This window comes from Acartia tonsa, chromosome 1 (assembly GCF_053477335.1).
Source record: "Acartia tonsa isolate MP-2025a chromosome 1, ASM5347733v1, whole genome shotgun sequence".
Taxonomy (NCBI): Eukaryota; Metazoa; Arthropoda; class Copepoda; order Calanoida; family Acartiidae; genus Acartia; species Acartia tonsa.
In genome coordinates, this window is record NC_137260.1 from 5,996,501 (window position 1) to 6,023,252 (window position 26,752).

At 32.8% G+C, this 26,752-nt stretch overlaps 3 protein-coding genes across 3 annotated transcripts in view; 2 read left to right on the forward strand and 1 right to left on the reverse strand.

Annotated features, from left to right (window-relative positions):
* The window catches only part of LOC145322074 (GTP-binding protein GEM-like), a 48,336-nt gene that overhangs the window by 20,451 nt on the left and 1,133 nt on the right, over positions 1 to 26,752 (reverse strand). Inside the window, exons 3-5 of the mRNA XM_080163885.1 lie at positions 24,543 to 24,615; positions 23,325 to 23,414; positions 21,876 to 21,938 (exon numbers count right to left, since the gene is read on the reverse strand). Coding sequence (XP_080020011.1) covers positions 21,876 to 21,938; positions 23,325 to 23,414; positions 24,543 to 24,615 — 226 coding nt within the window. The remainder of the gene's footprint in view (positions 1 to 21,875; positions 21,939 to 23,324; positions 23,415 to 24,542; positions 24,616 to 26,752) is intronic.
* On the forward strand, positions 6,612 to 12,146 carry LOC145305321 (uncharacterized). Its single transcript, XM_080146968.1, has 5 exons — positions 6,612 to 6,726; positions 7,419 to 7,742; positions 8,287 to 8,340; positions 9,902 to 9,986; positions 10,759 to 12,146. Exons 1-5 carry the CDS (start codon positions 6,648 to 6,650, stop codon positions 10,790 to 10,792), a joined length of 576 nt encoding a protein of 191 aa, XP_080003094.1. The 5' UTR covers positions 6,612 to 6,647; the 3' UTR covers positions 10,793 to 12,146.
* LOC145305152 (uncharacterized) lies at positions 13,543 to 17,459 on the forward strand. Its single transcript, XM_080146746.1, has 5 exons — positions 13,543 to 13,664; positions 14,568 to 14,975; positions 15,534 to 15,584; positions 15,952 to 16,039; positions 16,458 to 17,459. The coding sequence occupies exons 1-5, from the start codon at positions 13,601 to 13,603 to the stop codon at positions 16,489 to 16,491; spliced, it is 645 nt and encodes a 214-aa protein (XP_080002872.1). The 5' UTR covers positions 13,543 to 13,600; the 3' UTR covers positions 16,492 to 17,459.

Below are 26,752 nucleotides of genomic sequence, written 5' to 3' on the forward strand. Positions count from 1 at the left end.
CGCACAGCCCAAATAACGGCGGACCCTTTTCAAATAATATGTATATACAGGGAAATAAAAGTTTTAAAGTTAAGTTGGTTGTTGTTAAATATATTACAGTATGGCTTTGAAACCGATTACTATTCACTGGATTGAACTTGTTTTCAGCTATACTAAAAATTTATGTATAGCATCGTATTACAGACAATTTTCTACGGATATCAAAATTGAAAAATGAAAATTAATACCAGTTTTATAGTATAACTTTTTATTTTAGTGTCCGCGGAAAGCTGTCTATATTACGATGTTAATTTATTTGCAAGGTATAAAGAAATATTAATTTTGTTTTACCGGATTTTATAGTTTTTATTATGCATTAGGCTGTTTTTGCTGTTGAAAAAAGCATCTGTTATGCATTGATTTAACCGGCATTGTCCTTTCCCTCCCTATTGCTGAGAGGGTTGGAGTAGTAGATTAAATCTACAAAGAACGTGTCCTAACTTTTGTGATTTTTTTGAAAAATAACTTGTCAGTTCTTTTAGAAAGTAGTAGATGTAAAATGATCCATAGAATTTAGATATGCAATCGTTTTTTTGTAGATTTATTTTTTAAGTAATTTAAGTTTTTTTTTTTATTGAGGTGGTTTTAAGGCACTAAAACGCAACAAAGAAAGAAGAAAATTGCCATCATGAACAAAAAAAAGTAAGATCTTCATTTGACACCTTACTCTTTTTATTATGTTGAGTAATTATTGAAAAAATCTATTTTGTTGAAGCCCGGTGAATCAAAACTTTGTACTTTGGAAGCTTGTCACGAATGAGTTAAAACAAAATCACATAATATAGGACGCATTCTTTTCCTAAATGGAAGTTCAGATAGAACAAAAACTGACATATTTTCAATAAGAGGGAGAGGACATTTGGGTGTTTATTACACTGGTCCCCAAAGTTTCATAATATCGTTTTCTATTTAACAACTTTGGGTAATTTTATTAAATTTTGATTAGTTAGTTCAATAAGTTAAGAGTTCTTACGTTTCAACCACTATTTGTAATCTACAGTTATTTTGGGTATCATCATTGGGGATGTACATCAATTTATCGGCCATTGTCATATTCCTTTAGATCCCTGCATATTTTACAAATTTATGTTATGAAATTGCTAGACCATTGCATTGGAATGATAGATAAATATATACAAAAAATCAATCTTACTTAAAATTATTTCATGGTTGTTAAAAAAAGGTTTAAATTTAAAGTCTTTTGATTAACTATCCGCCGAACCAATATGGTTTTCCTTTACTGTGAAACTTTATAGAGGTCCAGCGATGGTTTGTATATAGTTTTGGTTAAGAAGATTTTAAAAATAGCCTAAAACCATCCAAGGACCTTTGTAGATCTTCCCTAAAGAAAGAGCTCAATCAGTTCAGCAGTTCTTGAGATCTTAAGCATAAAACAAAACAAACCTTGCTACTTTCAATAATAGAATAATTGAATTTGAAAGTCGAGGGTTAACTTTCTCCAACAAACGGGTGTAGCTGCTAAAAGAATGAATGCTTTGAAAGTTAAAAAAAAATGGGTTTACCCCCTTTTGAAAAATTTCTCATATAAAAATGGGTAACCCCCTTTTGAAAAATTTCTCATATATGCATTGTATTTCACATAAACATTACATTTTTACAAATGACATCAGGGAAAAGGGGATAGATAAATAAATTCATTATTCCTTTTATCTTACACCAGATTACCATGTACAATAATATAGTGAAACTCGTAGCTGTCTAAAATAACGATACCCCTCACCCACCCCCTTTACCCCTTAAAAGATAAATATAATATATCCTTTATTTTAGAAAGAAAAAGAGGGGGGGGGTTAAAGTATTTAATTTTTCTCTTTATTACTGTAGGTTAGGTTCAATTGGCCTCCATAAGTGGTTATGCATAGAATCCCCCCCCCCCCAACTTATTTCTAATCTAATTTTAAAAAGGGGGGCACTTTGAAGGAAAGCAACAATGACTTTATTGTAAAGTTTTAACTAACAATAAATAACCTTGAAGAGTTAAATACTTTTGACAAATACTAACAGTACAAACTGCCTTATTTATCTTATGGAGGGGCGTGCAGTAGGAAGTATAGGGAGGTGTATCCATTCCTCCCCCCCCCCTTTCTAAAGGTAAAATGAAGGTGGGTGGATACAAGCCCATAAATCACACAACCCTTTAATCTTAGGGGGGTAAACACTAAAATTAAATTACTTCCCTCTTGCTGTCTGCAATACACCCAAAATAATAAAGTTCACATCACCCTATACTCCCTAGTTTTTTTTATTTTAGAGAGTTGTAAAATTTTCTGGGTGCAAAGCCCTGTGCACGCCTCTGCTTTTTATAGATAATGTTTGTGTAATAAACTTGCCAATAAGAAGTAATCCTTATATGGAATTCACAGGATCTTTGTCTGTCTCTACCGAAGAATCTTGCTAACCGCTAAACAAATATTGTTCTTCTTTACAATGTAGTTGCTCATTGTAAGTCCTGGGAAGATTTATAACTATTTTTGGGGATTTTTTAAATTAAAAAAAAATGGGGGATTTGAATTCAACACGCCACTACCTCAGGTGCCTCTAGAGATCTCTAGGGGCGTAGCCTTTAGTAAAGTATTCATATATTATATATTGGTTAAGTGAGCATATTTTATCATCCATTTACCTTTCATTGTATTCCTAATCTTAATTCAAACAAAATTTTTTAACCGGATATTAAACTTTGCCCACTAGCTTATCTTAAATTCTTCTTTTGCAATTTTTAAATCTGTAGCATCTCTAAAAGTATCCGCTAGTATAGTGTATCCTCTATAATACAAAGTAGAACGATGTCTATCTGTCTATTTGTTTGTCTGTCTGTTTGTTTGTAGCAAAAAATCTCGCTAACCGCTGAACCGATCGGGTTCTCCTTTACAGGATTGCTTCTCATAGGTCCCGGGAAGGTTTATAACTATTTTCTTAGGGAAGGGACACCCCTAACCCCCCCCCAAAAAAAAAAATTCAAACCAAAATTTAAATAGTTGGGTCGACTAACAACCCCCCCAAAAAAATTATTTAAATTTTCTTTAAAATCTAAAACACGAAAATTTAGTTTGATAAAACCTCTTGGGGCAAAGCCTCTAGAGGCTAGGGGCGAAGCCGCTAGTATTAGATTTTTTGAGTAATATATTTATAACACGCCTCTTATAGGTCCCTAGATGGTTTTAGGCTTTTTAATTCTTTTATGAAAGTTTGGCTTTAGGCTATTTTTCTACTTTTCTTACTCCAAGGAATACATAGCTTCTAGAAAGAATGAAATTAAGGAAACCCAGGAATCATGAGGGATAAGAAACTGAAAATATTTTTGATCCAACGAATTAAATACCGTGGCGATAAAATTTAAGGGGCTTGAATAATATAGTGTCCATTGTCCCCTCCCCTCCCTGGATAAAATGAAACCCTACTTTCTCTTTTGACCTCACCCATCTTTTGCCCTTCAAGCAAACCAACTATCAGTTTTGCTTATTCACAAATTTATATTTCTGAAATATTTTTGCAAGTTGAGAAAAAGGAAGTCACCAAACATATATGTATATCGAAGCTTTTCAATAATTACGTCCGTCCGTAGAGGCATGTTAAAAGTGTCCTATCGGTTTCCAACTTGGCATAGTGATTCCTGTAGTTGTGAGTTACAATTTAGATGGCGAAGCAACTCAATAATCGTTTTCCAGAATGTCTGTGCGTCCATTTAAAACATGTTGAAGGCGATGGGGTAACGTGAGTTGATGGGGTAATGTTATTTTAGCCAGCTTCGAGTTTCACATTAACAGAGTACATGAAATTTTGGTGCAAAATCCAAGTAATAATATATCGATTGTAATGAAAATAACAGTCGGCTAAAATTTTGGTAAATCACAAATTTCTCCATGCGCGAGCGATCTTATGGCTCATGTCCTATCATTTCCGCTTAAATATCAACAGCGAAAATCCAGGAATTTAAAGGGATAAAACAGTGGCTAAAACGTTTGGACACTCATTATAATATTCCAACCAATAAAAATTATTTAGATATCCCCAAAGTTTTTAAGCCAACGAATAAGAAAACTTTATCATAAAACTTCGGGGACTAGTGTAATAAATAGCCCAATGTCGCCTTGAAATTGAAATAAAAAATTTAATATATTGGAAAAGTAATCATATCCAAATAGCTTAAAATAATACTAGTCAATGCATTTCTATAAAGTTGGATGATTTTATTTTTGCAATAATGAACACATTCAAATTTTGAATCTTTTTTTATTTGAGGAAACTATTGCATATTTTAGTATTTTCTCTTTCTCTTTCTCTTGCAACCCTGAATGAAGCTGCCGTGAAAGGTATTATTTGTTTTTGAGAGTAAATTAAGGAGGTGCTCAGTCAGGGGCGTCCAAGCTTTTTTTTTAGGGGGGGGGGGGTAAAATTTTTTTAGGGTGGGGTAATTCGTTTTTTGGGGAGGGGGTAAAATGGCGCGCGAAGTCTGAAATCTGTTGTTTAAATTTTCTTAAATATTTAGTATTAAAATTTTTTTTGTTAGAGATTTTTTATTTTGGGGGGGTATTTACCCTTACTTGTAAAGAAAGTTGTTTAAATAATTTTCTTTTAATTGACTTTTTAATTAATGCGTTTTATTTCAAATCTGGTTACAACCCGATTAGGCCAAGACTTTATAATTGCAGCACCGTTGCCGGAATCTTCAGAATGTGTGCCAGCCAAGATGCGCTCATTAGTTACTAGGCGAGTTCTATCTATAATACAAAGTAGAACGATGTCTGTCTGTCCGTCTGTCTGTCCCTTAAGATCTCGGTAACCACTGAACCGATCGGATTCTACTCTTCAGGGTATATACCTATTGGTCCTGTGGTGGTTTTAAGCTATTTTCTTGGGGGGTGGGACACCCCCAACCCCAAAAAAAAACAAAAAAATCCCCCCCCCCATTTTTTTTTTTTTGCTGAAGATTTCCTTGGTCCTTTAACGAATTTCACCTAATTAACGAAGCCGCTAGTATAGAAAATAGGATATACGTGGATATATTGACAGGAGAAATTATTCATTTAGCTTGCTGGCTGATATTAACCTCATTTATTAGCCATTTCGTTTATCTAGCAGGAGGGGATGTGATAGGGGGTATTTTATTTTGGCCAGCTGCAAACATAACTTTATCAAAGTAAATAAAAATCTGGTGCAACATCAAAGTAATACTGTATCGATTGTTCTATAATCGCTTTAATCGCACGAGTATAAAGATGTAAAGAATGGCTTGTCAAACCACGATTTGGATTATGCTACATGTCTGGAGTTTGAAGTATAATTACATTTTATTAAAGTACACTTCGATGGAATGAAAGGATTTTTTGTAGGGGTATCTTTTACCCTAAGGCTATTTTCTTTAAGGGTGTTTATCTACCCCCCTCCAACCCTAAACAAAAATTAAATCTAAAAACTGTATCAAGAACAAATACAATGTTTTCCTACAAATATGGACTAATTTGTTTAGCTGTTTCCAAGATAATAATGGACATACAACATAAATATTCGCACACATTCATAATTTGCATAGTCAAAATGGCAGTTGAAATTACAGGAAGTGTATAAACCATTTTCTACACCAGGGATAAAGGATCGGGTCGATGGTTTATAATATCAGGGAGGAAGGGTACATTTGGCTTTTTATTACACTAGTACCCAAAGTTTTATAATCACGTTTCTTATTCGTTGACCCAACAACTTTGGGTTGACAATGATTGATTGGTTCATTAAGTTAAGTTTCAATCACTGATTGTAATCCACACAATTTTGTGTATCGTTATTGGGGATGTACATTTATTTACTGGCCATTGTCTCATCCCTTTAGAACTCTGAGTTAGATAAATATTGTCACAAAAAAAGATAATCTATAATACAAAGTAGCTTGATGTCTGTCCGTCTAAAGCTGAAGATCTCGGTAACCAATGGACCTACTCTTCAGGATTCTGGATTCTACTCTTCAGGGTATGTACCTATAGGTCCTGTGGTAGTTTTAAGCTCATTTCTTGGGGTTTTGGACACCCATAACCCCCAAAAAACAAAAAATCCTCCAATCCCTTTTTTTTTGGGTAGGATGTATGGCAAGGCATCAGCATGCAGCAGTGCCTTTTTTTTTAACAAATCTGTTCTAGGCATCAGCGTGTAGCAGAGCCTATTTTTTTAAAACAAATTCTATATAGGAGTTTTGACTTCCACTTACCTCATAGGGTTAAGCCCCTAGAGGCTAGGGGCGAAGCTGCTAGTAAACATATAATTTGAAAGATTTTTTAAAAATATTTCCCTGTGTATGAATGAACCTTGAAACACAATCTAATCAGAGATCTTAAGGGATTAGACATCAGGAATTATATTTACATCCCCCCAAAAAATTTGATTATTGGTTGAAAAGTTTATACACTGCTCGTTTGGTGCCAACCAATTATAATGAAATACAAATAATAATGTTTTAGAGCAAATGAGTAAGACAACGTGGTTTAACTATTTCAGTACCAGTGTAATTCACAGTTTAATCCCCTCAATCTCAAGAATGTACCAACATCAACTTTAGTCATTGTTTGAAAGATCAACAATCAACACATACAAAAACAATGGGGGTCTCTACTAAAAACATTGAGACATTGTTTATTTTACTTTGTGTAAACAGTTTGGTTAATTCACAGTCAACAGGTCTGTTGCTTTATGGATTTAAAAGATTAAATCTTTTAGTATTTTTATTTTACATTTCAATTATTCTAAAGTAACAGGATGGTTGTCTGTTTGGGTGTCAGTTTTTTTTAAATCATAAATTGGTATTCTTAACATAAAGAATATATATCATAATATACAGAGAGGAGTATTGTATTTTTTAATTAGTCTTGTATATTTTTCTTAAGTTTTAAGTTTATAAAGCAAGACAATAATCAAGTGGAATCGAAATCTTACCTAAAAAAACTTTTGTGATTTTATAAAATAGCTAGTCGGTGCTTTTAGTAAGTAGTAGATGTAAAATGATCAATAGAATTTAGATATGCAATCGGTTTTTTGTAGACCTCTTATCTTTGAAGTAATTTAAGTTTTTGTTTAATTAAGTTGGTTTTAAGGTACTAAAACACAACAAAAAAAGAAGAAAATTGTTATTATGAACAAAAATAGTAAGATGTTTAATTTGACACTTCACTTTTTGAGTTCTGAGTAATTATTGAGAAAAAAATTTTTGTTAAAGCCCGGTGAATCAAAAATGATCCTTGGGAGCTCGTCACGAATAAGTTAATAAAAATTACAAAAGTTAGGACAAGTTCTTTGAAAAATTAACTGCATAGCATTTTATAAATAGTACAATTTTTAAATCTTACCTCTATATCTTTTCTTATTCTATTTAGTACCGGATCTTGACAAGTATTGCAAAGAAATGAAACAAGTTTGCTGGCAAAACAGAAACAGTGAAACCCAAAATTCAGATCCATATTATTTCTGTTCTGTTGCAAGAAACATGTGCAAAGATATTTTTAATATCAATCCCACCAGCTCCAGCACAGTTTCTCCACCCCTTGACAACAACAACCAGAGGAAAGGAAGACAAAATAGAAGAATAGTTTCATCTACAGAAAGAATAGTTCCAACTCTACCCCGTTTTAAAAATACATTAGATAATAAGTACTTCCAAATAACTACATCAACATCAACACCTGCACCTAATGATGAGGGTATGTTTAGTTTTTAAAAGCGAAGCTTTTCTATAATTAGGGTCGGTCCGTCAGTCCGAAACGGTTAGCTCTTTTCGTTAATTTAGGCATCTAAGAATTGTTCTATCGATTTCAAACTTTGCATGGTGATTCCTTCATTAGATATGTAGGATTTAGAAAGCGTTGCAACTCTATAATCGTTACCAGAATGTCCTTACGTCCATTTTTAACATGTTGATTTTTAAATGTAAGTATTAAGCATTCAACGTTATCCTGTATTTCAGCAGTTTTTCAACAAATTTACCTAGAAGTTTGTTACAACTTTTATACATTCATATTCTGATAATTCAGTTCTGAAACTCATCAAGTGTTCATGTTCGTTTGTCCTACCGTTTCAGAGCTTCGCTTTTATGGATGTTGTCATCATTGTTGAACTTAATACCAATGTAATGTTTATAATTTCTTTATGCAAATGTAATGTAAAAAGTCTACTTTAAGGTTTAGAAAATTTATTAAAACCTTTAGGAAAGAAATGTTTTTTTTTTTAACTTAGACCTTATTTCAGAATATTTTGACGTCAGATCCATTTTCGACAAAGCAAATTCAAGTTGCAGTCGTAGTAAGTATTTTTAAATTGATTATTTTGCTATTTTAAACAATTTGATGAATGTTTTACCCTTAACGGTCGGGGGGAGGGGGGAGGGGGCATTGAACTCCCCCCCCCCCTCCGGTTTTTTCGATCTCAAAGATAAAGAGCCCAAACTGCGTGACTTTTTTAGTATGGGTATGACACATAACTGAGAGTTCGAATTTTTTGGCACAGGATGCCAGCAAACTTGGCAGGGTTATCCAGGTAAGGAGCAAACATATTTTTTTTGACTAAAACAAAGCATTTTATCATACCAAAATACTAAAATATCCTCTAGTAGTACATTCTTATATGAAATACAGGTGTTCAAGTCACTTTCAGGTTCCAGTTATGATCCTGCAGGTCTCCAGAAATCTTTAAAAGGCTCCTACGGCCGCAATTTTTGACCTAGAGACTTCAAATTTTAAACTTAAGCTTTTCTTACATGTCTACATAACGTATTATAATTTCATAAAGATCCGCCGACCGCCGACTGCAGCGGCAGCTGAAATTTATATTTTGATATTTCTCATGTAAAATTTACATAAAGATAAACATTTTCTGGGAAAAAATTGTTCTTCTAGCTTCAAAAATAAGAAAATTACAGTCGTTTGAAAAATTTAAGTAAAAAAAGACCTAAAAACAAAGGTTGTTAAATAAAAGGGTGAAGGAAGCGAAAATTGACTTAGACTTATAAAAGGTCGGAAATTCATTATCAAACAGGGGACTTGCACAAAAAAAATTTAGCCCTCTAGCTCTAATAAGAACTGAGATAATAGGGGGGCGTTGAACGCCCCCCCCCCCTGACCGATTAAGGGGCCCGACTGTAAAGGGTTAAGGTAAAAGAATTGAGGGGGCACATGTTATGTTTAATTCTATGGGGACTATGTGCCGACTTTTAATTTGATCTTTGAAGTACATTCTAATATTAATAAAAATACTAAATTGGTGTTTTACGTATTTAAAGGAAATATTTTACCCTTTCAAATGTTTAGAAAGGGCGTCAATTGCTATTTTTTATCCAAGGAGGATAGTTGAAATCCTACCTTATATAATTAGTTACTGGTAACCTAAATTTATGACAAAAATAAGCTTATAATTTTGTTTCTAGGCCACGTAGGTTAATTTCAAAATTTCTAACATTAGCATTGAAATTCTTTCAAAATTTTCATTGTACATAAAATGTAATTTTAAAATGCCTAGAACTTTTTTTGTTATAGAAGCTAAAGGCTTCAAATTTGGGGTATTGGGTCTACTTGTGGCAGTCTTTCAGCAGTCAAAGCGTGGTATTTCTTGCAGGCTTCCTTTAAACACTTTAACAGATTTTTCGATAAAGGATTTAAGTATTAAAGTAAAAAAATAGAGGGGGCAAAAGTTATTAGTATCTATACCCACGGGGTAGGGACCCTGTCCAAACTTTCAATTGGGTCCATGACTATCAGCCAAAAGCGTCGGAAAAATTAACACAGCCATTCTTAAGAATAGACTATATAACTATAAGTTTTAGTTCCATATTCTTTTTTTATAGTTATTGAAACTGATAATTTTTTAGAGTGCACATCCATGTGGGTTTACGAACCAAATGGAGTAAGGGAACGAAGGTGTGTACTGAGAAAATATTCAAGACTTTCTCCAAGGTAATAAAAAGTTTACTTTTGTAGTCTCCACTATAAATATTCTTTAATTCAGGGATCTAAATGGATAAGACAATGGAAGATAAACTGAAATATACACAAAATTAATTACTGCTTCTCTAGATTACAATTAATGGTTGAAATGTTTGGAAACTCAACTTAATGAACTAACCGATCAAAACTCAATAAAAGTTCGCATAGTTGTAAAGCCACGAATAAGGAAACGTTATTTTAAAACTTTGGGGACTAGTGTAGTAAACAGCCCAATGTGCCCTCCCTTCGTGCGTTTAGTTAGTTATTTTATGTCAAAATATTTCATGCATGATCCTTATAATGCTCAAGTAATGAGTTTTTTCTTCCTTATAAATTAAAATTTAAAATAATAAATTTTGCTATAAATTTCATAATCAGAATATATTTCATCCATCATATTATTATAAATTGCAAATGTGAAAACTTATGAAATAATTCTTAATCATCATGATATATTTCTATGATGCAATTGCCAGATTATTCCCGAGGGGAGTAAAAGGGGAAATGCAGGCAGGCCTATCCAATTTTAAATTTAAGATTGGTGTTGACAACCCCTTTTTTACATCCCTATGGTACTTGATATAACTTAAGACATTAGAAAAAAAATTTGCTGCTAATTTTTTTGATATCACTTAAAGTGGGTGGCTTGATTTTGCAAATAAACAATCACTACTAATTTACTATAATATGACATTAATTTATGTTCTGCTTATAGAATATTGATATTTATTTTTATTTTCAGAAAAATTGGTAAATATCCAATTTTATGGTGCTAATACAAAATGCTGAATATTCTGCCAGTTTAAATCTATGGTATTGTGATGAGGTCTTTCATTATTGCTTTAAATTTTGTAAAAAACAATTATGACAACATCCATGAAAGCAAAGCTCTAAATTAAGCATAAACGAACACTTGTAGAATATCAGAATTTTAATGCATAGGTCAAAAATGTATATGTGATATAATGTAAAATTGTTGAAAAATTGTACCTTGTTGCTTTGGAATCATTATTCCAAATATCAGATGAATAGAATAATCTCATACAAAAGTTGTTTCCGAATTAGGAAATTTCTAACATTTTTAAATGCACGATTAGAGCTATCCGTTCCGGACGGACTAGCCGTAATTATAGAAAAGCTTTGCTTTTGAAAATGATATATGTAACATTGCATTAAAATATGTAACAATAATCATAATATTTGTGCTGTATGAGTCACGCATTCGTTTTTTTGCTTCAAATTAGAAAGTGGAATTATTTCTTCACGCCTTTTGCTTTAACTAAAAAGCAACAAAATGACGCATTTGGGGGCAAGACATTTTGGTTTTTCAAGGGATTTCCCTTTTTGATAATTTTGCCACTGTGATCGATTGTTCAATTAACCAATGACGTAAGCAAGACATATGTAATATTAATATATTTGTTATAGTCTGAAGCAGCTTATACCACCTAATAAAAAATGACGTCATACTATACAAATGACCAATGATAAGCCAGTATAAATTGTAATTGACCAATGCTAAAATGTATACTGGCCTATCCTTAGTCATTTGTATTGTATGACGTCATTATTAGGCACGAGACGCTGTTTCTTTAATCTTAAGGGAAACAAGTTTATTGTGAATATTCCGTAATCCAAGTTTCTTATTAAAATCATCCCAGAATTCTTTAATTCTAGTATTACAGGGATCGGCAGCCACGCATATAAGGAAAATTAACCTTATACAATTTTTAAAATCAGCTGGAAGTCTAAACCCGACCCAATTATGACAATCCTTCTTTTTTTAATTTTCAAAGAATCCAATTTGGATCATGTTTAGAGTTGCAACTGATATTTAAAATTGTAAAAGATTTAATTCCCTAGAACTTACAGGCGGCTTATATTATTAGTGATATATTTTAAGTTTTAATTAGAACTGAGTTTTCTTAACACTTTATAGGAGGCTTTGTTTAGCTTTTAGGATGTTTTTAAATGTTGATATGTTAAGAGATTTTTACATTTTTATGTCTCGCTCTGTTGTTAATATTTTGTTTAAAATAAATTAATTGTACCTGTCAATGTTTTATCATTGTATTTAACATTTGAAAATTTATTATTTACATTAAATAATAACATATATTATTAAATCAATAATTGTTTTTTTTCTAATTAAATTTTATTGCTTGATTTATTTCTCGTGCTACTTTTTGAGCCAAATCTCCAAATTTGTTAATACAAAAAATAGAAATATTTTTTTTTAAGAATGATGAAGATAACCTCACCTTTGAAAGTTAAAAAGCTTTAAGGAATCTATAAAATTAAAAGGAAAGCCTTGTTAGTCAAGCAATTAAAAATATCTTTTGATATGACACACTTACATACGAACATCATGTTACTTTCATGTAAGGATAACCCAAATGTGTGGCCAAAATTTTCCACACATGATATTGTTGTCATGTGTCTGAAGGCGACAAACAAAATACCCCTCCTCCCAATCTTATTTTAATTCTAAAGAAAATAAAATTTATGTCTAGACTCTGTTGAAGACACTAATCCTGCGACCCCTTTATCAACCTAATGTAAACGCTGATGGAGTGGCAAGCCCTGATCTAAATAGTTGTTACGTTTTGTGGATTTTCCATTAATTTTCCTTTTGGTCTTTAGATAAAAAACGACCAAATTGGTATATTCAACTATTTGATTTTAATTTTAAGTACATGAACAGTATATGTTAAAAGTACATGTAAGTTAGAAATTTTTGCAGAACAGATTTATAAAACAAGATTTTAAATTCTTGTTTGGGTAGCAATTTATTTTATGTGTGAGTAGCAACAAAATTATTTTGCCAATAGATGGATTAAATCTGCGAGCATGGCGAAAAAAGTAGCACATCTACTGATCGTTGTTGTCGGGAAGGTGATAGGTTCTAATCACGACCCAACACTGCTAAAGATGATGAAATTGTTCAAGCATCCTAAATATCAGGTACTCTAAATAAATAGCTGGAGAAAAGGGAATGCCTTGCCCAGAAAAGGGCGCAACGTATCACCATGCACAGTTAGGACTTTTAAACAAAGGTCGTTCAATCAAATTGTTGGTTAACTTAAGGACGTTTGAACGTATATTTATCCACTTCATTTAGCAAGATTTGGTTTAGAGAAAGCAAAATAACCCGACTTTATGTTATTTTCCATTTATATCTATCATCAATTAACAAGAATATAAATGGATGTATTATTACTGTGATGTTACACCAGATTTTCATGCCCTCTAATAACAAAACCCCCATACACTCCCTTAACCCCATCCCCTTCCGTCCTATTGGAACGTACTGATCAACAAATTAGGTCCATATCAGCAATCTAAATTGGCGACAATTTTTTGCCTGTCATAAAATCCATGTATATTCTACATCCATTAGAATATTCAATTGAAGTCAAATAGTTTGTAAACAAAGCATTGTATAAAGAAAAAATTACAATCAGGCAACACTGAAAAAATGGTAATAATTAAAAAAAGTAGTCTTTGCATCAATGCGTTACGCAGTCAAGTTTTACAAGTTAATATTTAAACTTGTCTTTTTAAATGTGAAATTTAACGAAACAATGAAAATTTTAACATTATTTTCTATAGTTTTTATAAACAGTTATGCTTATTCACAATCGACAGGTTAATTCTATTTCAATTATTTTATAAAAGTAACAGGATGTGTGTGTGTGTATGTCTCTTTAGTTAATGCAAAAGATCTCGCTAACCACTGAACCGATATGGTTCTCATTTACAGTGAAATTTCTTATTTATATGTTCAGGGAAGGTTTATGACTATTTTGAGGGATAGTACCTCCGACTTCCGAAAATAAATTGGCTTTAAAAAATTTCACTTTTGTTTATGTACATATATACAAAACAAGAATGACAACATCCATAAAAAAAACAAGCTGAACAAATTATGTTGTTTTTTTTTTCTTCATGTTCTTTGAAAAATACATACTCGCAGCTGGCTAAAATAACGATACCCTCACTTCCCTTTACCCCATACCCTCTCCTCCTACTTGATGAACGAACTGACCAATACATGGTCAACCTGTCAATATATGGTGTCGCAGCGCTTTCATTAATTAGAAGTTGCTATGCTTGCTAAATAGAGACGTGACGTTACATTTCATACTTGTTTATATTGTACTACTAGTTACTATGCGCAGCATTGTAATTTATACTAATCACAAAACATTTATAAAGCTAATAGCAAACAGGGAAACGTTTTTTTTTGAGGACTTTTATTATATTTTGATTTGTTGGTTCATTAAATCAAGTCTCCAAACGTTTAAACTGCTAACTGTAATCTATTGTGTATAATCATTGTGCAAGTACATCAATTTATTGGTCGTTGTCTTGTCCCTTTAGATCCCTAAACTTTGCTGTGTAGATGAACAGCCCTTCTGGTAATGATGAGAGAATTATAGCGCTTTCTGAATTATACGTAGTTCTTGCAAAAAACAAAATGGAAAGTTTAAAATTAATAGATGATTCTAACATTCCTACCCTTAAGTTTTAATTTACATTTTTTTTTAGAATTGGAACTTGAGAAATATTGCAGAAAAATGAAACTCGTTTGTTGGCAGCAGAAAATCAGTGAGAAAAATTCAGACACATTTTATTTCTGCAATGCTGTGAGAAAAATTTGCAAAGACATTTTTAATAGTGAAACTGTCATAAGAGAATCTATGGAACATACAAAAATCCATAGATTCAAAAGACAGATTAGAATGCCATCTCCGACACCAAGAACGGTTTCATCCACAGCAAAAATAATTACACCATCATTGAAATCAACAAAAAATCCTTCAAATAGAATAATAGTAGTGCCAAGAAAAAATCAAACTTTTCCAGATGATGAACCTATGTCTGAAAGAATTGTATTTGAAGAGATTGATTATGAGGATCTACCATGGAATTATGATTATGATTATGAAACTGATGGTAATAATCTTAAAAAGTATTTCATAAATAGCATTCAAATTGAAACAAGGTTGACAACATCCATAAGTAGTTAAAGCAAGTGATTAAAAAATGAAATGCAAGGTCATTGTAAAGTAGATAATTTTGTGAAATCATACAAAAAAAATTTTTCGTTATTTTATGGTCCTATGGACCTCTAAAACAGCAGTTTATAAAAAGTTTATCTGTGTTTGTGTGTCTTCATAGTGCACATCTTTTTCATTAGTTTCATTAGCTGTCATTTTTAAGAAATTAATTTCTATACGTTAAGGGGTTTGTATGTTTGTGGATCATGAAACAGTAGCTTTTGATAGGTTATTTTAGGTTAGGTTATGAATAATAATGATTGCCCCACAGGGTTAGAGCCCCCCGCAGGGGCTAGAATTAGGGGAAAAGCTGCTGTGGAAATATGAGGAAACCCGCTACTTCATTTCTTTCCATGATCCATGTTTGTTTTTAAATGTTTCTAAAAGGACAATATTTTTTTCCTTCTAAAAGGCATCAGTTGTTATGAGCAATAACCTTGTTTTTATTTTGTAGGATTAGGTCAAAGAACAATATCTGATACAAATGTACCAAGTTGCAGAAGAGGTAACACTAACTTTAATAATAAATGTATAACCAAGACAACTACCTGGCCCAATTAGTGGGATTCTTTCGTCTGCTAGCAAATTGTTTTCTCCTCTTTTGTAACGACTTAGTAGTGTGTATATTTCGTACACTATTAACTGATATTCAAAGACTTAATTGAAAGTTGACACAGGGTCCCACCTGTGGGTAGAGTTACATATACCTTGTGCTATGGGGGGTTTTACTTTAATACTTCAATATCTGTAACAGAGTTTAAGATTATCATTTTTAATAAAAACACAAAAAAAATACTAGAAATATAGCCACAAAGATAATATTTCTTTGAATTAATTACAAACTCCATTTTAATAATTTGATCTATATTTAGAATGTACTTTGAGACGTGTGATACTTGAAGAAGACGAAAGAGAAGAATCCAAATGTGTTTTAACAAAATATGCTAGAAATTCTAAAAGGTATAATTTTTAAATATTAGTCTTTCTGATTACACTTTGGATTGGACACTCAAGTTAATGAACCAACCAATTAAAACTCAAAAAGTCCCAAAAGTTGTTAAGCCAGCGAATAAGAAAACGAGATTATAAACTTTGGGACTAGTGTAATAAACAGCCCCATGTCCCCTACCTCCCTGGATTATAAGACTGTTTCAAGTAGCATAACACTACTGGGAAAATCTCATTTAAACAACTGCTATTTATGATAGAAAACGGCAAATCTTATCATAAAGGAAGGGATGATTATGATTTTTGTAGATGTCTCGAAATCTTGGTGTGTAGGACACTGTAATTGTACTTTTTCCTTTATCATTGATATTTTGATTTACAAGATTCTAAAGTAATTAAATCCAGTTTCATGTATTTTTTTTAATTTCAGAGTACTGGGCAGGTTTCCAATTGTTTGGTGCTAGAAACTTTATTTAGAGGAAGATTGATTTTATTTATTATTTGTAAGAGCTTTATGTGTTTTTTTTAAGCTTATACCTATTCTTTTAAAAGAACATGTCCTAACTTTTGTGATTTTTTTTAAAAATAGCTAGTCGGTGCTTTTAGTCAATAGTAAATGGAAAATGATCCATAGAATTTAGATATGCAATCGATTTTTTTGTATAACTCTTATTTTTTAAGTAATTAAGGTAAAAAAAACGCAACAAAAAAGAAAAAAATGCAATTATGAACAAAAAAAAGTAAGATCTTTAATTTGACACCTACTTTTTTAATTCTGATGAGTAATTATTGAAAAAATCTATTTTTTAACCCCCCGGTGAATAAAAACTTTGAACTTTGGGAGCCCGTCACAAATGGGTTAAACAAAAATTACAAAAGTTAGCATCCGTTCTTTAAAACAAGTTACATCTTTAAAATTAGGTTAGGGATAAGCAGTGTTTAATTTGCCCAATTTGCAAAAATTGAAATTTTACCAAAACGTTTTTCTTCAAAAAATTTTATACAGGTATATTTTTATCATTTGTTTGTTTTTTCCTTTTATTACATAATCACCAAAATATTTTATCATCCAATTAAAATTGTACATTATTTTTCTCAAAGAAACGTGCAAAAAATTATGTAACTTATGTTTCTAAATTAACTGTAGTGTACAATTTTTTTTGCAATTTTATACTTTTTCAGTAGATTACCAATGTTTTGCATATTTCATCTGTGAATTTTGACTGTGGGTTAAAATTTGACCGTCAAATTTTCAGTATAAAAATATTAGCTTTTCAAAAAATTATAAAATATTTTTTATACAATAACATTAAATATTGTACCTGCTTATATAAAAGAAAATTATCATAATTTTGATTTTTTTATGTGAAATTATGAGAAATTTGTTTTATGTATAAATAACATTTTATGAATTTTAATAAATTTTGTAAATCAATTCTAAAATTGAATTAATTGATCGGATTGTTTGGTAACATCATGGAATCAGTGACATAAAGGGATAAGGCGATGGCCGATAAATTGATGCACATTCCCATTTAAGAAACATCATATTATCCATTCTGTAGATTACAATTAGTGGATGAAACGTTTGAACACTCAACTTAATGATCAAATCAATAAAAATTAAATAAATGTGCCCAAAGTCAACGAATAAGAAAATAATATTATAAAACTTTGGGGACTAATGCAATAGTAACAGCCCATTGTTCCATCCCTTCCTGCCATGGACTAGCTTTGCCTCTAAATTTTTAATGATAATTAGTAAAACTTTCATTTTTAAGATTAGCTTTTACGTGCTTATGCCCTAAGCTACTGGGATTTTGGAGTACAATTCAAACAAGGATGACAACATCCATAAGTAACAAAGCACAAGCAGGTCATTTATGGACAAACGGACAAAGTAAGTTATACATACATACATATATAGAGCAGGGTTCCATTGGAATTCAGTCCACACGGGATTCAACCCACTGAATTCAGCCCAGCGGGATTCAACCCAACGGTATTCAGCCCACACAGGATTCAACCCACGGGATTCAGCCCACACGGAATTCAGCCCACATGGGACTCAACCCACGGAATTCAGTCCATACGGGACTCAACCCTTAGAATTCAGTCCATACGGGACTCAACCCATGGAATTCAGTCCACACAGGAATCAACACACTATATATCTAAAAATACCAGTTTTCAAAAATATTTTTTTGAGAACTAAATTTTTTAAAAAATTTAAAAAAAAGTTTATGTAAATTTTATTATTGTAGAAATTATTTTAAGTATAAAATATGCTTTCTAAAAAAAAGAATTATTTTCTAAAAATTTGTTTCTCAAATTTGAAAAAAAATTATTTGTTTTTAAAACTGAGAATTCAGTCCACAAGGAATTCAACCCAATATATATATAAAATTCTCAGTTTTAAAGACAAATATTTTTTTTCAAATTTGAGAAACAAATTTTTAGAAAATAATTCTTTTTTCTCAATTTTTTTCATAAAGCATATTTTATAAAATAATTTCTATAATAAAAAAATTTACATAAACTTTTTTCAAAATTTTTTTTTAAAAATTTCTAAAAATTTTGTTCTTAAATTAAAAAAATATTTTTTTCAAACTGGTAATATGGTTCAAACTGGTTTACATATATAATGGGTTGAATCCCATATGGACTGAATTCCCTGGGTTGAGTCCCGTATGGACTGAATTCCGTGGGTTGAGTCCCGTATGGACTGAATTCCGAGGGTTGAGTCCTGTATGGACTGAATTCCCTGGGTTGAGTCCCGTATGGACTGAATTCCGTGGGTTGAGTCCCGTATGGACTGAATTCCTTGAGTTGAGTCCAGTATGGACTGAATACCGTGGGTTGAATCCTGTGTGGGCTGAATACCATGGGTTGAATCCCGTGTGGGCTGAATACCATGGGTTGAATCCCGTGTGGGCTGAATACCATGGGTTGAATCCCGTGTGGGCTGAATACCGTTGGGTTGAATCCTGCTGGGCTGAATTCCGTAGGTTGAATACCGTGTGGGCTGAATTCCAATGGAACCATAGAGCAGATGTTTAGTAGTCATAAAAAAGAGAGAAAGAAAAGGAAAGCGAAAGAAGGATATGATAAATAGTAGACAATCACGAAAACTTTAATTACGAATATATCATAGAGAAAAAAATAAAAGAGAGGAATCGAAGCAACTAGAAGACGAAAATAGGCAGTGTGCCTAGAGGCCTACTCAGCGCTGTTGCCGCGCTAAAATTTATTGCTATTCCACTACTTTTCAAATGGGAGGATTAAAAATTATTAAAAAAAAATATTTTTTTACTTTTTACTATTTCCATATTTAGGGCAAGAATATTAGATTAGATATTTTCGTTTTAATGTTTTAATTAAAAATTACATAGAATTTTATTTTTATTTTAAAAAATTTGTTCATGAAAGATGAATCCTTCTATTTCTGAAAAGGGGGAAATTTTTTTCATAATGAACATTCAGCTGATTCTGACCGCCCACGGCTGTTTGCTAAATATCGCTTTTCTTTTTATTCACATTTTTATTTATGATTGACTTACAAAAAGCCCTGGGCGGTTTTTGATTTTCGTCTGCTTCTAAATTTAGGGATGGGGAAGTAGTATTTTACCATGAAAAAGGGGTGAGTATTCATCCTCTTATCCTTTTTCCTTATGGAATATATTATATTCTTTGTGGCATGCCCGACAGACCGACAAAGAAATCAAGATTTTATTGGATCCCAATTTAAAAACAAACAAGGATGACAACATCCATAAGTAGCGAAGCTCAAAAATTAAGGATGGACATCCGTAATGAACTATGGAGCAGTGTAATACAAAAAATAAAATAAATCACGAAACCTTTTATGATTTATAATGTGGAAATCTAGGAATCGATATAGCACCACAACCGATTAGTATATCTTAATGAAACTTTGTGGAAATATATAATATGTAAACTCATTCAATATCTGAAAATTTCAGCCGTCTATCAGGACTAGGAGTTGAAAAAGGCCTTGAACAATTATCCCAATTTTTCTCTAATGTATTATTATTACAATGTGGAATATAATTGAGATCGTAAACTTTAGGTTTTATGTCTCCATATAACTCAGGAGTGTAAGGAAATGGTAGATATATAAAATACAGTCAATTAAAAAAAGTCTAATATTGTTCAAGGATCTTAGTGCTAATAAATTTGATGATACACAAAATTACCCTTTTTTAGATTACATTTAGTTGTTAAAACGTTTGGACACTCAACTAAATTAACCAATCAATAAATTCAATAAAAGTCCCAAAGGATGTGAAACCAACAAATAAAAAAGTTATTACAAGACTTTGGGGATTAATGCAAATAAACAGCCCAATGTCCTATCCATTCCCCCTCCTGAATATTGTTTGTTAACATTATGTAAGTTCTCCTTACATTTTGTTTTACTTGTTTACACATCTAAAAATATAATCCAATGGCTTTAATGACTTATTATCCCATCCCTTCCCAGGACTTTATATTGAAAAGCAGATCAGCAACTGCAATCTATCACACGTTGCTAAGAGTAGGGGGAAGTATACCCTCCAATTTCCATTTTAGTTTTAAAAAGAAAAATTTTAGATGGAGGCGAACATTTTTTCTTACTCTCTCCCACAAGAGTTACAAACCTTTTATGGGCCTATAAGAAGCTTCACTGTAAAGGATAACCATATTAGTTGAGCAGTTAGAGAGAACCTTCGCTACACACAGACAGAGAAAATTCTAACTTTAATTAAAGGATAATAGACATAATAATCCCTTTACCCGTGATAATAATAATATAATCCACCCATTTATGTCGGTATAATATTTTTACAATGAGGCTGTAAATTTACAATTTTCATGCTCATTATTAGATGCAGAGGGCATACAAAAATATGACAGAATTTTGCTATACCTCTTTTTAAAAGCGAAGCTTTTCTATAATTAGGGTCGGTCCGTACGTCCGTCCTTCCGTAACGGATAGCTTTTTTCTATAATTAAGGCATGTTAGAATTGTCCTATCAATTTCAAACTTTGCATGGTGATTCCTGTAGTAGTTAGGTACGATTTAGAAACTCTAAAATCATTACCAGAATGTCCGTACGTCCATTTTAAACGTTGATTTTTTAACTTTTTTAACAACAAATTTTTATGTGATCTAATTATCCGATTGATCTGATTTTTGGTATACTGCTTCCTGGGACAACAAAGTACAATATTATAAGCGAAGCAACTCTATAATCAAGTCTTACAAATGTAAGTATGTCCATAAACAATATTCTGTATCAAGCAGTTTTTCAACAAATTTCAACAAATACATTTATATTCTGATTATTCAGTCCTGACGCTATACAGGTGTTAATGTCCGTTTGTCCTAACGTTTCAGTGCTTCGCTTTTATGGATGTTTTAAATGAGAATAATATGAGGTGAATAGTTATTTTTGGGTTTTACCAGCATTATACCCTCCCCTCCTCTGTCTACAAATAGCCTAAAACCTGACCTGAACCATTAAAAGTCGGGAAGCTTAGACTTATTGGTACAAGTGATATTAGAGGTATTATTAGAGACACACAGACATACTACTACTTGGTAATCGAAAAGAGGCCAAAATATGAGAACGTACGGCTCCGAATCTGATTCCACTGGATTTAAACCAATTTTGTGCTGTAGTGAAAAAAATATAAAATTTTCTACCTAAAACAATTTGCTACCTAATGTTGTGCTTTCGTATCGTTTGTTTGGGCCAACAAAATTAGTTTTAATCTTATAATTTTTCATTTTAATATCCGCGGAAAGCTGTCTACAATACGATGCAACAAATCTACTTCTTACCTTTGTGAATGAGTGCCATTACTGTGAGAAGAATTGAATGAAGATTTGTCAATATTGTCCACACTATAAATATTAGATAAAAGTCAATAAAAAAATTTTAAAAAATGTTACTGCATCTAGGTACGTCTGTCCGTTCGTAAGTTCGTCCTAACGTCTATAACGGATAGTTTTTATTGCTAATTTAATCCTATAGATTACTGATTTTAAACGTCGCGCATGATTATTCCTTTGGGTCGTAGCAACTCTATATATATTACCAGAAGGTCCATTACATAGACGTCAAAGGGGGGGGGGGGGTAAAGGGGTGATTACCCCCCCAAAAAATTTTACCCCGGGAGTAAATTTTGGGGGGGGTAAACAAAATTTACCACTGCCAACAGATTTCACGGGGGGGTAATTACCCCCCCAAGCAAATCTTACCCACGGGGGTAAAAAAAAATTTGCGGCGCGATATGCGCGCAATTTTACCCCCCCCCCCCCCAAAGCAAATTACCCCCCCCCCTTAAACAAGTTTTAACCCCCCCCCCCAAATAAAAAAGCTTGGACGTCCCTGGTCCATTATATAGTTGTTCTATTCCATTTATTATTGGAATGTGGATTACTAGGACGATTGTGCAATGGCATTTTCAGCATCCCGTTTTAAATATTTAAATTTTTATACTTCTAACATTTTAAGAATAAACGCGCTTTTACTGCACAATTGATAATGTTCCGATGTCTGAGATGGGTTTTTGAAAAAAGAATGCCGCGTTTTTTTGACATTTTTTAGACATGTCGAATAAACAGAGTATACAACTATTTATTTAATTATTTCGCTTTTGTTGGTACGGCTTTCATAGAAGAAAAACAAATTATCTTAAATCTATTTTTGCTGCATATTAATTAATGCATCTTTTTAGAGCTGTATTAGACATTATACAAATGACTAAAATATTAATTTGAAAATTATGAATTCTTTAGTTGTAAACTCTGTTGGCATTTACATAATAATGATTCATTGAACGAAGACGATATCGTCTTCGTTCAATCAATTAATGTTTAAAAAATGCCGGAAAAACGCGGCATTCTTTCTCAAAAACCCATCTCTGCCCCTTTTTGTTTTGAATATGCACCTGTATTAGGTGACAACCCCCCTGGGAATACTGTTTATGTGCCTGACTATGAATGTATATTACCTGGAGCCCATAGAGTTGATGCTTGTATTATTCTAGTCTTATAAATATCCTCCTTTGTATTGAATATGCACCTGCATTATGTATGAATCACCCCCTGGGAACCTCTGTTCACGCGCCTAACTATGCATGAATATTACCTGGAGCCCATAGAGTTGATGCTTGTGTTACTTCTAGTCTTATAAAGACCAACTTTTTATTGAATATGGACCTGCATTATGTATGAATCACCCCCTGGGAACCTCTGTTCACGCGTCTGACTATGCATGTATATTACCTGGATCCCATAGAGTTGATGCTTGTATTACTTCTTGTCTTATAAACATCCCCCTTGTTCACAACCTTTTTACCAGTCAGAGAAAAGTTCCTGAAAGAAAACTGGTATTAATTTAATGATTTTATATTTATAATATCCGAGGAAAATTGTCTGTATTACAATGCTATAAATGATTTTTCAGTATGGCTAGTAATCGGTACAAATAATTGGAATACCAAACGGTTTCGAAGCCATACTGTAAGAAAATATTTTATATCGTATAACTATTTTTAAATATCAAAAATTTAGCAATACATAAAAAAGAAAATAATTTTTGTATTGGGTTTTTCTGTTTTGAACAAACCAAATAAAAAATAGATGATTAAAAATTTATAAAACTTATCTCACACATAGCAGGAAAAGTAAAAAGCATTTATTTTACCCGGGAAAATTTCTTTAAAATTTTAATTGTACTTTTGAGATTGTAAAACCTATAAGGTAATCGAAGTTGCGTGAATAAAACTGAAACTATTTCAAAAGTATCATTTTTAGACAAACGTGGAAAAGTAATTATCTGCTCGATATCTAATGACGTTCAAAATACGACAGCTGCTATGTTAGGTGTGCGACATAAGTAATTACCGTAGTATGAGTGTCTTACCCAAAACAGACACAAATCATTAACATGTACAGTTAGTTATATAAGTTGGAAGGAATTTTAATGTTAGAGGGAGATTTGAAATCTGCATCAAATTTTAAGGATTTTTTTTTTAAATTCGTTTTTGTATAATTCTTTATCTAAAAGAGAAAATACAATTTAAGTTCATAAATGTTGACCAATAGGATAGGTGGATTGGAAACTACCTGCGCTCTAATTGGTTAAATGATGTGCGACACTTAAGCTTCTTTAATCAGAGCGCAGATAATTTTAAATCCACCAATCACAGATGTCATAATTAATTAACCTAAATTGTATTTCCGCTTTTAGATAAAGAATTATACAAAAAAAATTTATAAAGAATCCTTAAAATTTGATGCAGATTTCAAATCTCCCTCTAACATTAGAATTCTTTCCAACTTATATATCTTAATGTACAGTGAGGACCTCCTGACAAAGGTCGTGTACTTAAAGGGTTGCTTCTGTGGAAATTTTTATTTGCAAGATTTTGTTCAGAGATACGCTAAAATAAGACCTAATCATGTATTCCACCGACCTCTTCAGATTAACATTATTATTACCTAAGCCTGTACAGTTCTTCAGAGGCTAGAGATTCAGGAAGGCTTGAACCACGTGATCTACTGCGTGGCACATCTAGATAGATAGATAGATATATAGAGATTCAGGAAGGTTTGAACCACGTGATCTACTGCGTGGCACATCTAGATAAATAGATAGATATATAGAGATTCAGGAAGGCTTGAACCATGTGATCTACTGCGTGGCACATCTAGATAGATAGATAGATATATAGAGATTCAGGAAGGCTTGAACCATGTGATCTACTGCGTGGCACATCTAGATAGATAGATAGATATATAGAGATTCAGGAAGGTTTGAACCATGTGATCTACTGCGTGGCACATCTAGATAAATAGATAGATATATAGAGATTCAGGAAGGCCTGAACCATGTGATCTACTGCGTGGCACATCTAGATGAAATAATAGATATATAGAGATTCGGGAAGGTTTGAACCACGTGATCTACTGCGTGGCACATCTAGATGAATATACAGATATATAGAGATTCAGGAAGACTTGAACCACGTGATCTACTGCTTGACACATCTAGATGAATAGATAGATATATACAGGTTCAGGAAGGCTTGAACCACGCGATCTACTGCGTGGCACATCTAGATGAATATATAGATATATAGAGATTCAGGAAGGCTTGAACCACGTGATCTACAGCGTGGTACATCTGGATAGATAGATATATACAGATTCAGGAAGGTTTGAACCACGTGATCTACTGCGTGGCACATCTAGATAAATAGATAGATATATAGAGATTCAGGAAGGCTTGAACCATGTGATCTACTGCGTGGCACATCTAGATAGATAGATAGATATATAGAGATTCAGGAAGGCTTGAACCATGTGATCTACTGCGTGGCACATCTAGATAGATAGATAGATATATAGAGATTCAGGAAGGTTTGAACCATGTGATCTACTGCGTGGCACATCTAGATAAATAGATAGATATATAGAGATTCAGGAAGGCCTGAACCATGTGATCTACTGCGTGGCACATCTAGATGAAATAATAGATATATAGAGATTCGGGAAGGTTTGAACCACGTGATCTACTGCGTGGCACATCTAGATGAATATACAGATATATAGAGATTCAGGAAGACTTGAACCACGTGATCTACTGCTTGACACATCTAGATGAATAGATAGATATATACAGGTTCAGGAAGGCTTGAACCACGTGATCTACTGCGTGGCACATCTAGATGAATAGATAGATATATAGAGATTCAGGAAGGCTTGAACCACGTGATCTACAGCGTGGTACATCTGGATAGATAGATATATACAGATTCAGGAAGGTTTGAACCACGTGATCTACACCGTGGCACATCTAGATAGATATACAGGGTGGGGCAAATAAGACCGGACAAACTTTAAACGGCCATAGCGCCAAAACTACATGACCAATCAGGACGTTTGACCACACTATAAAGAGCTTAGGTAATGACCTTTTAGCACAAAAAAAAATTTGGGACGAAGATAGACGTGTACACCGAGCTGGCTGCGCAAATGTTCAACAAGGCAGATTCCAAATGCGCCGGTGGTTAATGGCGAAAATCACATAACGTAGGGTCCGATAGGGAAGGAGTTGGAATCTGGACCCCAAATTTTGTGGGTGTCTTAGGCTCATTGAGACACACATTTTGCCGTGTTTAAATCCATTTTAGCTCAATCCTAGCCGAAATGAGATCGATTTTTCAAGATTTTGAGCCTCAAGAAATCACAAACAGTAGGGCCCGACAGGGAAGGAGTTGGAAATTTGACCCAAAAATTTTTGTGTGTCTTAAGCTCATCGAGACATGCATTTTGAGTACTTAAAGTCCACTGTAGCTAAATCCTAGCCCAAATGAGAGCAAAAACATGGATTTTGTCAATTTGGCGGTTACTCATGTTCCTAAGGAAATGTGGCCTCCCAGCAGCCCGATCTTAATTCAATGGACTTTTGGGCCTAGGGCTACTTTGAAGCATGCACCAATAGACGTGCCCATACCACAAAGACCTCCCTCATTGCCACTATCAAGGAGAACTACGCCAGCTTTGACAGGTACATTTTGACCTGGACCTGCCGGCGGTTGAGGAGGCCGCTGGAGGCGGTGATTGAGGCTGGCGGCGATTATGTTGAATTATCTACTAGTCATATACCTATTTTGCTTGCCAGTTTTTAAAATTCAATAAAATCTTTA

What these genes read in the sequence shown, in the direction of transcription:
- LOC145305152 (XM_080146746.1), top strand. Translation starts at nt 13,601, where the DNA reads ATGAAAATTTTAACATTATTTTCTATAGTTTTTATAAACAGTTATGCT. An exon ending in TGTACCAAGTTGCAGAAGAG is followed by an intron (nt 15,585 to 15,951) that starts GTAACACTAACT and finishes ATCTATATTTAG; the next exon opens with AATGTACTTTGAGACGTGTG. An exon ending in TATGCTAGAAATTCTAAAAG is followed by an intron (nt 16,040 to 16,457) that starts GTATAATTTTTA and finishes TTTTAATTTCAG; the next exon opens with AGTACTGGGCAGGTTTCCAA.
- LOC145305321 (XM_080146968.1), top strand. Translation starts at nt 6,648, where the DNA reads ATGGGGGTCTCTACTAAAAACATTGAGACATTGTTTATTTTACTTTGT. An exon ending in ACCTGCACCTAATGATGAGG is followed by an intron (nt 7,743 to 8,286) that starts GTATGTTTAGTT and finishes ACCTTATTTCAG; the next exon opens with AATATTTTGACGTCAGATCC. An exon ending in AAATTCAAGTTGCAGTCGTA is followed by an intron (nt 8,341 to 9,901) that starts GTAAGTATTTTT and finishes ATAATTTTTTAG; the next exon opens with AGTGCACATCCATGTGGGTT.